Raw genomic sequence first — 11,185 nt, 5'->3', positions numbered from 1 at the left:
TGAATCTGTGAAATCTTCTGCTCCTTGGAAGTCTGTGCATCTAATGATATTCTCAAAGCACTGAGAAAACAAACTAATTGCGAGTTTATTGCTGTGAATAATTTCATGAGACTTCCGGATGTCTTTCTTGACATTGCAGCCTCCTCGAGAGCGGATGCAACAAGGAGGAGGGCATAGAATCTCTGTTCACTGCCCATTGATTCAATTTCAATGCGTCGGAGCAAATCTTTCGCTTCCGGAAGCCCCAATATCTCCAGCAAAATCTCATGGGTATTCTGCAGAAAAGATCTCTGAGAGGCAAAATGAAAGTTGAGAATCACTTTTGTCAGCTCCAGGGAGTCATTGCTCTTGGGAAAGATGAATGGGAAGACGGTGATGAAGATTTTGTGGACTTGCTCAGTGTTCCAATCTCAGAAGGAGACTTTCAGGAGCAATGTCAGAAATGTCTTCCGTGCTGGTCATGATTTGCTTGATGACTCCGTCGAATGTTTCCGGATACTGACTACTAAACTGATTTCTACATCTGAATCAGGTATATTGCGCTGGATGGGATTCAACTCGGTAAGATTTGCTTAAATTCTCACTGCCAAAGAGGCCCAAAAAAATGTAAAAAGATTTGTTTTGATTTGCAAGGGGCTGGTTCTATCAACCTCCCTCAGCTTCATTTCGCAGTGGATCACCTGATTCAGATGTAGAAATCACTCCAGAAACGAAAAAATAAACATTTATTTTGACTAGAAAAAAACTCTACAGAAAATGAGCGATAAGTCTACAGAAAACTTTTGAAACATTTTTTATAGGGAAAAAAACGTCGAATGGCGTCGCAATATTTGAATTTTTTTGCAATTTTTATTTGCACTTTTCGATGTGATCCCAGTGGATTTTGGGGAGTTTCTCTCGCGATTCTTCAATGTTTTTTGATCCTCTACAAGATGGAATGAGTTAAAATTGTTCTGCGATAGAGGATCATCCTTCATACAAGCCTGAATAAACTCCTTTACAAGATCTGTGTAAGAAATTGTAAGAAAATATTTTACACGCAAGTGTAGAAAATTCAAACAACCCTCAGGGTGAACATTTAATTCTCAATTTCCACACTCACGCTTTATATTGATTTAGCAATTTAATCTCGAAGGTAAATGTTGGCTGGAGATATGAATTTTCATCAGAAACGCATCGTAAGTGCCTAAGGATGGACACGAAAGTGATATCAGTGAAAAGTTCAGCAGGAGAAAATCCTGCATTAGGCCAAGATAATTCAATTTACCTCACAATTGCACCCTTTTTGAAGCTCTCCCGAATTTGTGGATTGACTCCGCTTGTGCTTGAGAAATCCTCAACATCTACAATGTTATCTAAATCATTAATTTCCACGCTGTATTCTCTAATCTTGACCATTGTCCTCCCATTGCTGTTCTATTTGTCCCTTTTGGAGCTGAATAAATTTCACGAAGGGATAAAAATGATGAATTCCATTTCACATTTAGCATCCTGGGGACAAATTTATACAATTTTCGGGGTCTTTATGGTAGCACTTATCACCGGGATATATTTTCGCGGTCTTGGTGTGAGGATATTTGATAAGGTTGCACAAATTGATCGGCAGCTGTACAATTTGGGAATACCAATTTCCTATCGTGGATGCCAAAGGGAACTTTCTCTGCAACTAATGATTTTAATAATCATCCCTGCTGGGGCTTCAATGTGTCTCTGTGCTATGATAAGTGGACTTCACGAGAAGGGATTTGAATTGAATCTTCGGCTTTGCTATTGGTTTATCTGCTTCACTCCAATCCTTTTGATCACCCTCAAAGAATTCCAGTACTACAATCTTGTTCGATTGATTAAAAATAAAGTTCTTGCCCTCAACAGGTAGGTAAAATATGCAATAACATATTAAAAGAAATTCTTTTTAAGAACTAAAAATATGATTTTTTCTTCATTCTTAGATCTTTGAAGAAACTCGTAAAGTGGGAAAATATCGAAGGACAACATCATAAAGAAATGAAGTTAAAAATAATAAAAACTCACCTAGAATCCTTTCGATTAATACATAGCGACATTGTTGATCTCACCAAGGATGTTCAGGCATTTTTTGGACCTTTCATTCTCGTCTCTGTTATATCGGCCTTTGGAGTAATCACAATTCAACTTTACTACATTTTTGCCACACTTATTCAAACACTTCACTTTAATATCCCCATGACGGTCATCACGTTAATCTGGACGGCAACACAGGCTCTCCTGATCCTGGCTAATGTTCACATATGTAGCTCTACGAGAAATGTTTGCAATGAAATTGGTGGAACACTTATAACTATCCGTGAAGCCGTTGAACATCCCGAGATCTTTCACATTGTCCAACTATTCTCCTTCCAACTGTGGCATAAAAAAATTCAATTTAGTGCTTGTGGTTTCTTTCGACTTGATTCAAAGCTCATCACATCGGTAAACATTTATTTTGCAAATATTTTTATCAATCATTTGTGTACTAAATTTATTTTTTCTCAAAGATTGTAGCTGCTGTAACAACATACTTGGTGCTGATGATCCAGTTTCATCTTTCAAACAACGAAAATACCTTGAGCAAGTGCAACGAAGGTGATGCTTCTAATGGAACTATGTAGGTCAAATTCCTTGAAATCCTTGAAATAAAGTTTGGATGTTGATTAAAGGAATATTAGTTCTAATTTGCAACTTGTGTAAGGAGGGTGAAGTAACTGTAGGATGCTTGAAGAATCTTTAGGAATGACTGAAGATTCATTATCACAAATCCCGTCTGCATTCTTATTTCTCTCCCACTGCAGACCATAATCTGCAACACTGCTTTCTGGTACGTAATATCATGTTCATACCAACAGCTGTTGTAGAGGGATAGAGCCAGAGTTTCGCTATGACGACTAATGTCATTGGCGTGCCAATAGTACATCCACAAGATGACAGTCATTGTTGTGATGTAGCAGATAATAATGATTATTTGAACACCAAACTTAGTGCGGGAACCTTGAAAGAGTAAAGCACACAAGAGTACGGAGAAGACAACAAAATCAAGAAAAATTGAGCCAGCAATCAATTTCTCAAGTTGCTTCACGTAATTTCGAATTTTTATCTGCTCCACCAGGCTATCGGTTAGAAAATTAATTAGATTCTTCGGTTCTTTCGGTTGCTCCACATTTGAACGTTTCGCATCAATGCAAATGTAATTCTCAATATGCTGAAATTGATGATTGAGAATTTGCAAACGAAGAATAGCGAAGATCATGAGAGCAACGATAAATGCATGCCAACATGGAACAATGATCATCCCCACCCACATGCTGTAGAATTGGATGAAGTAAACCTTGTAGAAATGTTCCCATTGATCCTCAAATGGGAACCAAGAGCGAAGAATAACCGGTGGAAAGGATGTCTGAGAAGTATTCTAAAACGTAAAAATTAAATATTTTAATTGTTGCTTGAAAAAAGAATTTAAGGATCTCCTCTTACCGTCAATGGATCGTAGACAATATGTGGTTCATAGATAAAGGATAAAATGAATGATTGGACGCACATGAGATTTCCTGTGGTCAGAGCTATTGTCCAGAAGGCGATTGTAAGTTCTTTGGTGTATTTTAAATTTCTCTTGATAATCTTAATTTCCTCATCAACTCTTGTTTCCATCAACTGCCACAGGAAGTCATCCAGTTCTGCTACCAACGTTGTGTACGTGTTCCTGTTTCTAAAGAAATTAACCAACCGAAAAACTGTCGTTGTAAAAAGGAGCGTAGTGGCAGCATTTGTAGTCATCTCATCTAGGTTACCCCAGAGAGATACCAAATCAATATGCTGCGTTATATTGAAAATAGTAAAGGTCACGGAGAAGAAGACGCCTCTGAACCAATGAAGAAATGGTGCCGTTTGACCATCAAATATGAATAATCCGAATATTCGCATCCCCAAGAGATGCATCCTCAGTAAAGGATTATCCTGCACTTCCTTTTTCAACACTTGATACATTGTCACAGAAAATTGAAGAAATTCTCAAACAATCCAATCATCCGTTCACCTTATATGTGCACCTCTGTTGCCACTGTGGCGTGCACATTTAATAATTACAGCGAGGTCTGCAAATTGCTCATACACAATAAAAAATTAATTATGAGAATCGCAACATTTTGCTTCATATTATCTCATCACTTCTAACTTTCGACATTTCCATGCATTTCTAATTCCTTTTTCCCATTTTCCTTCCACACCACCATCCACCTGCTGCACACGCATTGCCCAAAAAAATCCCACATTCACCAAATGATAAGTTATGAGGAAACTCTTTTACCACCGAGATACAAATTGTGGTCAGGACGTTTGATTGTGCCTCGTGCATTTCACCAGGCAGGGCTCTTTCCCGCGTCTCCTTATCAACGGGAGATAGTGTGTGGTCAACGATTTTGGGTATAAAAGCCCATGGACGGCAGAAAATATCATCATTTAGTGACTTGTAGTTTTCGTGAGTACTTGTCCAGTGATTCGTTGAGTGCACGCACATTGCAGTGATGGCCAACAAGAAGGATTTAACTCTACTCTTCCAGCGTCCATATGAACCCGTTTTTGGTGTTAAAAACGACAGTACGGGCAAAGTGCGAGTAGATGTTCCACCAAATTTCTACACGGAGAAGTACAAGGATATCTCTACTGAGGTTCAGAGTCGTTTTGGTGAAGATGATGTAGATCGAACAGTTCCAGTGAGGTCCACCGCTCCACCAAATATTGGTTTTGCTGAAGAACTACCGCGGAAGAAGCCATTCTGCCTCTTCAATAAGCGTCACACCGAAATTGCTGGAAAACTCATTGAAATCTTCCTCGATGCACCTGATGTTGAGACTCTATTTTCGTATGCATCGTATGCCCATGATCGCGTCAATCCTCAGATGTACCAGTACTGCCTGTCTGTGGCTATGCAACATCGTGCTGATACTCAGGATCAACCAATCCCATCCGTGGCTGAAACTTTCCCCAATCAATTCATCGATCCAGCCGTTATTCCTGAAGCACGTGAAGAAAACAGCTTTGTCCCAGAAGGTGTTAGGGTAAGATGCACAGAATACAGGCAACATTTAGGAGCAATTATAATAATCTTTTTTTTTATTTAGCGCCCAATCGTGATCCCACTTTCTTACACTGCTTCGGAGCGTGAAGAAGAACAACGCTTGGCCTACTTCCGTGAAGACATTGGCGTGAATCTTCATCATTGGCACTGGCATTTGGTATATCCCGGCAATGGACCAGATAGGATTGTCCGCAAGGATCGTCGTGGTGAGCTGTTCTACTACATGCATGCCCAGATTATTGCTCGCTACAATGTTGAGCGCCTCTGCAACCGACTGGCTCGTGTGCGACGACTCAATAATCTCAGGGAAGCCGTTCCTGAGGGATATTTCCCCAAACTAGCTCGCTCAACTACAAATCAAACATATCCTCCACGATTCGCTGATATTGTACTCCAGGACATTAATCGTCCAGAGGATAATACAATTGTAGAAATTTCCGATTTGGAGAGATGGCGCGATAGGATCCACGAGGCAATTGATCAAGGATTCGTTATGAATGTAAGATTCACTTATAGCCATTTTTTGTAGGATTTTTTTTTTATTTTGTGATTTACCCTTTCAGTCATCTGGTCAGAGAATCAGTCTCGATGAAGTACGTGGAATCGATATTCTCGGTGACATGATTGAAGCTTCAACTCTTACACCAAATGCCCAACTTTATGGAAATCTTCACAACATGGGCCACAACGTCATTGCTTACAGCCATGATCCTGACAACAGATTCTTGGAGGAATTTGGAGTAATGGGAGATGTAACTACAGCAATGAGAGATCCCATCTTCTACCGTTGGCATTCATTCATTGATCAAATCTTCCAAAAATACAAGAATACTCTCCCACCGTACAATGCCAACACGCAACTCAACTTCGATGGTGTGGCCGTTCAATCTGTTACATGCCAGATGAATCAACGCAATACCCCAGCCAATGTTCTCCTCACCTACTGGCAACGTGGAGAATTGAATCTTGGTGCTGGACTTGATTTTGGACCACAAGGAAATGTCTTTGCTCAATTTACGCATCTTCAGCATGCTCCATTCTCCTGGCGAATTGAGGTCAACAACAACTCGTAAGCTATTAAGCAGGGATCAAATGCAAAAGCATATTAATTGTTATTGTCTTTCAGTGGAGCTCCTCGCCAAGGAACGTGCCGAATCTTCATCTGCCCGAGGAATGATGAACGTGGAATGCCTTTCACATTCCGTGATCAAAGGGTTTTAATGATTGAGATGGATCGCTTCACCGTGAATTGTAATAAAGACTTAATATTGCAAAATATTTTAGAGGATTTTTATTAATATTTGCATATCCTTTCAGTGAATCCTGGTCCGAATACCATCAATCGTCGTGACGAACAGTCTAACGTAACCATCCCATACAACCGAACCTTCCGCAATGTTGGAGCTGCCGCACGACTTCCTGGCGATCAAGATCAATTCAATTTCTGTGGATGCGGTTGGCCAAGCCATCTCCTTGCACCAAAGGGTTCACCTGAAGGCTTCACTTTCGACACCTTCGTAATGATTTCTGACTTTAACGAGGATACCGTCAACGAGACTGTCGATTCAACTGACCAATGCAACGACTCTTTCGCTTTCTGCGGTATTCGCAACAAACTCTACCCTGATCGTCGTGCCATGGGATATCCTTTCGATAGGAATCACCCCGCAAGGACTCTGCAGGACTTTGCCAATCAAACTACCAACATGGGACTTGGAGAGCTGAATATTCGTTTTAGCAACACCTACGTTGCTCGTACAACATAAATTGGACGTGGAATTTTGGACTCATTGATAACGATCTTGGCTACCTCATTTTATTATATATTCCTAACTATATACTACTCTCTACTTTAATCTTTATGCAAATTATGTATCATCAATTGCTTTATTCTACAGTGCATATTCAATTTAATAAAAGAAAGTTCTATTAAATATTTTGGTTTTCTCTATTAGACTATAAAGGAAAGAACTTTTTTTCTAGCGTCTTTGAAAAATCTTTAATGAGCATCTATCTTGAATTGCTTAGAAATTGAGATAGGGCTTTTATTGTAAAAAATAAAGAATTGTTTCAACTAAAGAATTAAAATCTTTAATTCATCCCTGAATAAAAGAATATAAAAACATGTCGCAGAATGACGAAAAATAATCTCGTAATAAACTATTTTCAAAAAAAATCGTCAAATTTTTTTTCAAACTTAAATAAATGATATAAGTGGAATAAATAAAAAAAAACAGAAATTTTAGGTTTAATTTCTTTATTTTATTTGACATTAAAACTAAACAATTTTACAGATGTTTTACTATTTATGTATTTACAGGATGTATGTGTGTTTACCAAAAATAAAGTATGGATTTGATATCCTTGCACAATCAGTAACTCTTTGTCGCTACAAGACCTAAATAAATGATTTTTTTTATTAAAAGCGAAAGCGATAGAGATTATTTAGTTTCTTGAGTTTCTTATAAGAAGTTTGGTCTTGGATTGAAGGATATTTAAATATCCAAAGAGGTTTCAATTCTGATGTGAGATCGATAGAAAAAATCTTTTATAACTAAATATAAAATTCTAAGAGATTTTGCCAGTAATGCTATTATAGTTCTGAAAAATTAGAAGTGGGTAATTCGGAAATTATTCATACCATTCATACCCTTCTTGCCTATGGTATTAGAATAGAAACATTCTATTAGTCATAAGATTTTAGAAAGTCTTATGAAAAGCAAGATCATTTTATGCCAATAAAAAGATTTTTTTTACATTGAGGATTTTTTTATTACCAAAGACGCACTGCTATAGATGAGCTAACATGTAAAATATGCTCCACCCACCCCACGCCAATATGCAATTAATTCACGTTGACTGAATATAGATCACGAGATTGGTTCGCTCCAAGAGATCAACACTAATAACATCAAGAAAAAGACTACAACGTTTAATAAAATAAATATTTTTTGTTTAAAAACAAACACAGATTTATTGTTTATTCCATTTATTTGATTGACAAAGAAGAAAAATTATACAAGAAATATCTAACAAAATAAATTAAATCTAATTTAAAACTTTTCTCTCCACCTGGCATTTTTTGCCAACGTATAATAAATTAAAGAAGAAAGAGCGATATGCAAGGAAATTGGCTACCAACCACCAAGATACCCATGTGGTCAGGATGTTGATTAAGTCTCACACTTTTCTCCGGTTGGACTCTTTCCCTCGTCTCCTTATCACATGCGTATATTTATATTTGCATATTGTGGTTATAATATTTTTGGTATAAAAGCCTCCAAAGGTTTAATCAAACTCATTCAGTCCACATTTTAACACGTTATTGTGCCTAAAAGTGATTTTGGTGGAAAAAAAAAGTTATGGCTACCAAGAAGGATTTAACTCTGCTCTTCCAGCATCCATTTGAACCCGTGTTTGGTGTTAAAAATGACGAAACAGGCAAAGTACGTGTGGAGGTGCCACCGGAATTCTTCACAGACAAGTACCAGGATGTCTCGTCTGAAATCACAAATCGCTTTGGCGAAGATGATGTGAATCGCACGATTCCTGTCTCATCAATCATTCCACCAAATATCGATTTTACCAAGGAAGTCCCACGAAATAAGCCATTCTGCATCTTTAATAAACGCCACAAGGAGATTGCCGGTCAACTGATTCAAATTTTTATGGATGCACCTGATGTGAATACTCTTTTTTCATATGCCGCCTATGCCCATGATCGCGTCAATCCATACATGTATCAATACTGCCTGTCTGTGGCTATGCAACACAGAGCTGACACTCAGGATCAACCAATCCCATCCGTGGCTGAAACTTTCCCCAATCAATTCATCGATCCAGCCGTTATTCCTGAAGCACGAGAACAAAATAGCTTTGTCCCAGAAGGTGTTAGGGTAAGATTCATGAACTTTTATGTTGTTTTCGTGAAAATCTCATGGGAAAATGATTTTTTGAACATATTTTTTAGCGCCCAATCGTGATTCCACTATCCTACACTGCTTCGGAGCGTGAAGAAGAACAACGCTTGGCCTACTTCCGTGAAGACATTGGCGTGAATCTCCATCATTGGCACTGGCATTTGGTATATCCTGCTGAAGGACCTCAGAATATTGTCCAAAAGGATCGACGAGGAGAGCTATTCTACTATGCTCATGCTCAAATTATAGCTCGGTACAACATCGAACGTCTCTGCAATCACTTAGCTCGCGTAAAACTTCTTAATAATCTCCGTGAAGTTATTCCAGAAGGATACTTTCCCAAGATTGTCCGTTCCAGCTCTAATCAAACATATCCACCTCGATTTACTAATACCACTCTGAAGGACATCAACCGCCCAGAAGATAGTGTTGTGGTTGAGATTTCAGACTTGGAACGTTGGCGCGATAGAATCTTCGAAGCCATCGATCAAGGATTCGTGATCAATGTAAGTGAAATACTAATTACAGTCCTTTCATGCATTTACGAAATAATATTTGATTCTTTATCATTTAGTCATCTGGACAAAGAATAAATCTGGATGAAACACGAGGAATTGACATCATTGGTGATCTTGTTGAGGCTTCAATTCTAACGCCAAATCCTCAAGTTTATGGCGATTTCCACAATATGGGTCACCTTATGATTGCCTACAACCACGATCCTGACAATAGATATTTGGAACAATTTGGCGTTATGGGAGATTTAGCAACAGTCATGCGTGATCCCATCTTCTATCGCTGGCACGGTTATGTAGATTTTATCTTCCAGAAGTACAAGAATACTCTCCCGCCTTACAACACCAATACGGATTTGAACTTTGACGGTGTTACCGTTCAATCAGTTACATGCCAGATGAATCAACGCAATACCCCAGCCAATATCATTCTCACTTATTGGCAACGGGGAGAACTTAATCTCGGTGCTGGACTTGATTTCGGACGACAAGGAAACGTTTTTGCCCAATTTACTCATCTTCAGCATGCTCCATTTTCCTGGCGCATTGAGGTCAACAACGACTCGTAAGTTATTAAGCAGAGATTCAATGTAAAACCATAATAACATTTTGTGTCTTTCAGTGGAGCTCCTCGACAGGGAACGTGCCGAATCTTCATCTGCCCAAGGAATGATGAACGTGGTCTTCCATTTACATTCCGCGATCAGAGACTTTTGATGATTGAGATGGATCGCTTCACTGTGAATTGTAAATAGGGCTCAATTATTTTTTATAGTTTTTGAATTTATATGCTTTTCTTATCCTTTCAGTGAGTCCTGGCGTAAACACCATTAATCGCCGTGATGAGGAATCCAATGTGACTATCCCATATAATAGAACATTCCGCAACATCTCAACTGCTGCCGTTCCTGCTGGACAAACTCAAGATCAATTCAACTTCTGTGGTTGCGGCTGGCCGAGTCATCTTCTTGTTCCTAAAGGTTCTCCTGAAGGCTTCACATTCGACACATTTGTAATGATTTCTGACTTTGCCGGCGATACAGTGAATGAAACTATTGATCCGTAAGTGCACAATCGAAAGCTTTTTCATGTACAAAAACTTAATAATATTATTTCTTCAACAGAACGGATCCATGCAGCGATTCTTACCCATTCTGCGGTATTCGCAACAAACTCTATCCTGATCGTCGTGCCATGGGATATCCCTTCGATAGGAATCACCCAGCCAGGACACTGCAGGACTTTGTAAATCAATCCACCAACATGGGACTTGGAGAACTGAATGTTCGCTTCAACAACACTTATGTTACACCTGCACGTACATAAATTTCAAATACACCCATTGCGACCCACTGATGACGACTATGGCCATCATTTTTTCTTTTTTTATATCTATTCTTTAATCTTTATCAATATTTTATTTGTTATTTTACTTATTTTCATTTGCTTTAATCTACGACGCACAATATAGCTCAATAAAACACACATTTTAATTAACAAAACTGCATATTTTTCAACGCAGTCCCGTGTAAAACACATAAATTGATTCAGTTTTCCCTAAAATGATTTTCAAAAAAGAAAATCAAGTGGAAAACTGAAAGGAAAATCTTTTCAACACATGGAATTCACTTTAAACCGCGGGATATGATTTTGCTTGCAGCGCC

The 11,185-nt window shown here is 38.5% G+C and overlaps 4 protein-coding genes across 4 annotated transcripts; 3 read left to right on the top strand and 1 right to left on the bottom strand.

Moving 5' to 3' along the window:
- Positions 1-1,200: 1,200 nt before the first annotated feature.
- On the top strand, positions 1,201-2,627 carry LOC129792739 (putative gustatory receptor 2a). The gene is made up of 3 exons (XM_055832083.1): positions 1,201-1,872; positions 1,950-2,448; positions 2,514-2,627. The coding sequence occupies exons 1-3, from the start codon at positions 1,349-1,351 to the stop codon at positions 2,625-2,627; spliced, it is 1,137 nt and encodes a 378-aa protein (XP_055688058.1). The 5' UTR covers positions 1,201-1,348.
- On the bottom strand, positions 2,401-3,996 carry LOC129792312 (odorant receptor 56a-like). Its single transcript, XM_055831221.1, has 2 exons — positions 3,487-3,996; positions 2,401-3,421 (listed from the first exon to the last, which is right to left on the bottom strand). The coding sequence occupies exons 1-2, from the start codon at positions 3,994-3,996 to the stop codon at positions 2,687-2,689; spliced, it is 1,245 nt and encodes a 414-aa protein (XP_055687196.1). The 3' UTR covers positions 2,401-2,686.
- Positions 3,997-4,460: 464 nt separating this feature from the next.
- LOC129792738 (phenoloxidase 2-like) lies at positions 4,461-7,020 on the top strand. Its single transcript, XM_055832081.1, has 5 exons — positions 4,461-5,066; positions 5,130-5,585; positions 5,650-6,155; positions 6,213-6,337; positions 6,404-7,020. Exons 1-5 carry the CDS (start codon positions 4,533-4,535, stop codon positions 6,850-6,852), a joined length of 2,070 nt encoding a protein of 689 aa, XP_055688056.1. The 5' UTR covers positions 4,461-4,532; the 3' UTR covers positions 6,853-7,020.
- Positions 7,021-8,386: 1,366 nt separating this feature from the next.
- Positions 8,387-11,023, top strand: LOC129792737 (phenoloxidase 2-like). Its single transcript, XM_055832080.1, has 6 exons — positions 8,387-8,982; positions 9,057-9,512; positions 9,581-10,086; positions 10,144-10,268; positions 10,331-10,583; positions 10,646-11,023. The coding sequence occupies exons 1-6, from the start codon at positions 8,449-8,451 to the stop codon at positions 10,845-10,847; spliced, it is 2,076 nt and encodes a 691-aa protein (XP_055688055.1). The 5' UTR covers positions 8,387-8,448; the 3' UTR covers positions 10,848-11,023.
- The last annotated feature ends 162 nt before the right edge of the window (positions 11,024-11,185 follow it).

This window comes from Lutzomyia longipalpis, chromosome 3 (genome assembly GCF_024334085.1).
Source record: "Lutzomyia longipalpis isolate SR_M1_2022 chromosome 3, ASM2433408v1".
Classification (NCBI taxonomy): domain Eukaryota; kingdom Metazoa; phylum Arthropoda; class Insecta; order Diptera; family Psychodidae; genus Lutzomyia; species Lutzomyia longipalpis.
The sequence above is the reverse complement of the archived record's forward strand: the minus strand, read 5'-3'. Positions and strand labels throughout refer to the sequence as shown.

Excerpts from the sequence above, each read along its gene's own strand:
- LOC129792737 (XM_055832080.1), top strand. The coding sequence starts at position 8,449 with ATGGCTACCAAGAAGGATTTAACTCTGCTCTTCCAGCATCCATTTGAA. Across the intron at positions 10,087-10,143 it reads ATTGAGGTCAACAACGACTC|TGGAGCTCCTCGACAGGGAA; the intron begins GTAAGTTATTAA and ends TGTGTCTTTCAG. Across the intron at positions 10,584-10,645 it reads GTGAATGAAACTATTGATCC|AACGGATCCATGCAGCGATT; the intron begins GTAAGTGCACAA and ends TTTCTTCAACAG.
- LOC129792738 (XM_055832081.1), top strand. The coding sequence starts at position 4,533 with ATGGCCAACAAGAAGGATTTAACTCTACTCTTCCAGCGTCCATATGAA. Across the intron at positions 5,067-5,129 it reads TTGTCCCAGAAGGTGTTAGG|CGCCCAATCGTGATCCCACT; the intron begins GTAAGATGCACA and ends TTTTTTATTTAG. Across the intron at positions 5,586-5,649 it reads ATCAAGGATTCGTTATGAAT|TCATCTGGTCAGAGAATCAG; the intron begins GTAAGATTCACT and ends TTACCCTTTCAG.
- LOC129792312 (XM_055831221.1), bottom strand. The coding sequence starts at position 3,996 with ATGTATCAAGTGTTGAAAAAGGAAGTGCAGGATAATCCTTTACTGAGG. Across the intron at positions 3,422-3,486 it reads TTGTCTACGATCCATTGACG|AATACTTCTCAGACATCCTT; the intron begins GTAAGAGGAGAT and ends TTTACGTTTTAG.
- LOC129792739 (XM_055832083.1), top strand. The coding sequence starts at position 1,349 with ATGTTATCTAAATCATTAATTTCCACGCTGTATTCTCTAATCTTGACC. Across the intron at positions 1,873-1,949 it reads AAAGTTCTTGCCCTCAACAG|ATCTTTGAAGAAACTCGTAA; the intron begins GTAGGTAAAATA and ends CTTCATTCTTAG. Across the intron at positions 2,449-2,513 it reads ATTCAAAGCTCATCACATCG|ATTGTAGCTGCTGTAACAAC; the intron begins GTAAACATTTAT and ends TTTTTCTCAAAG.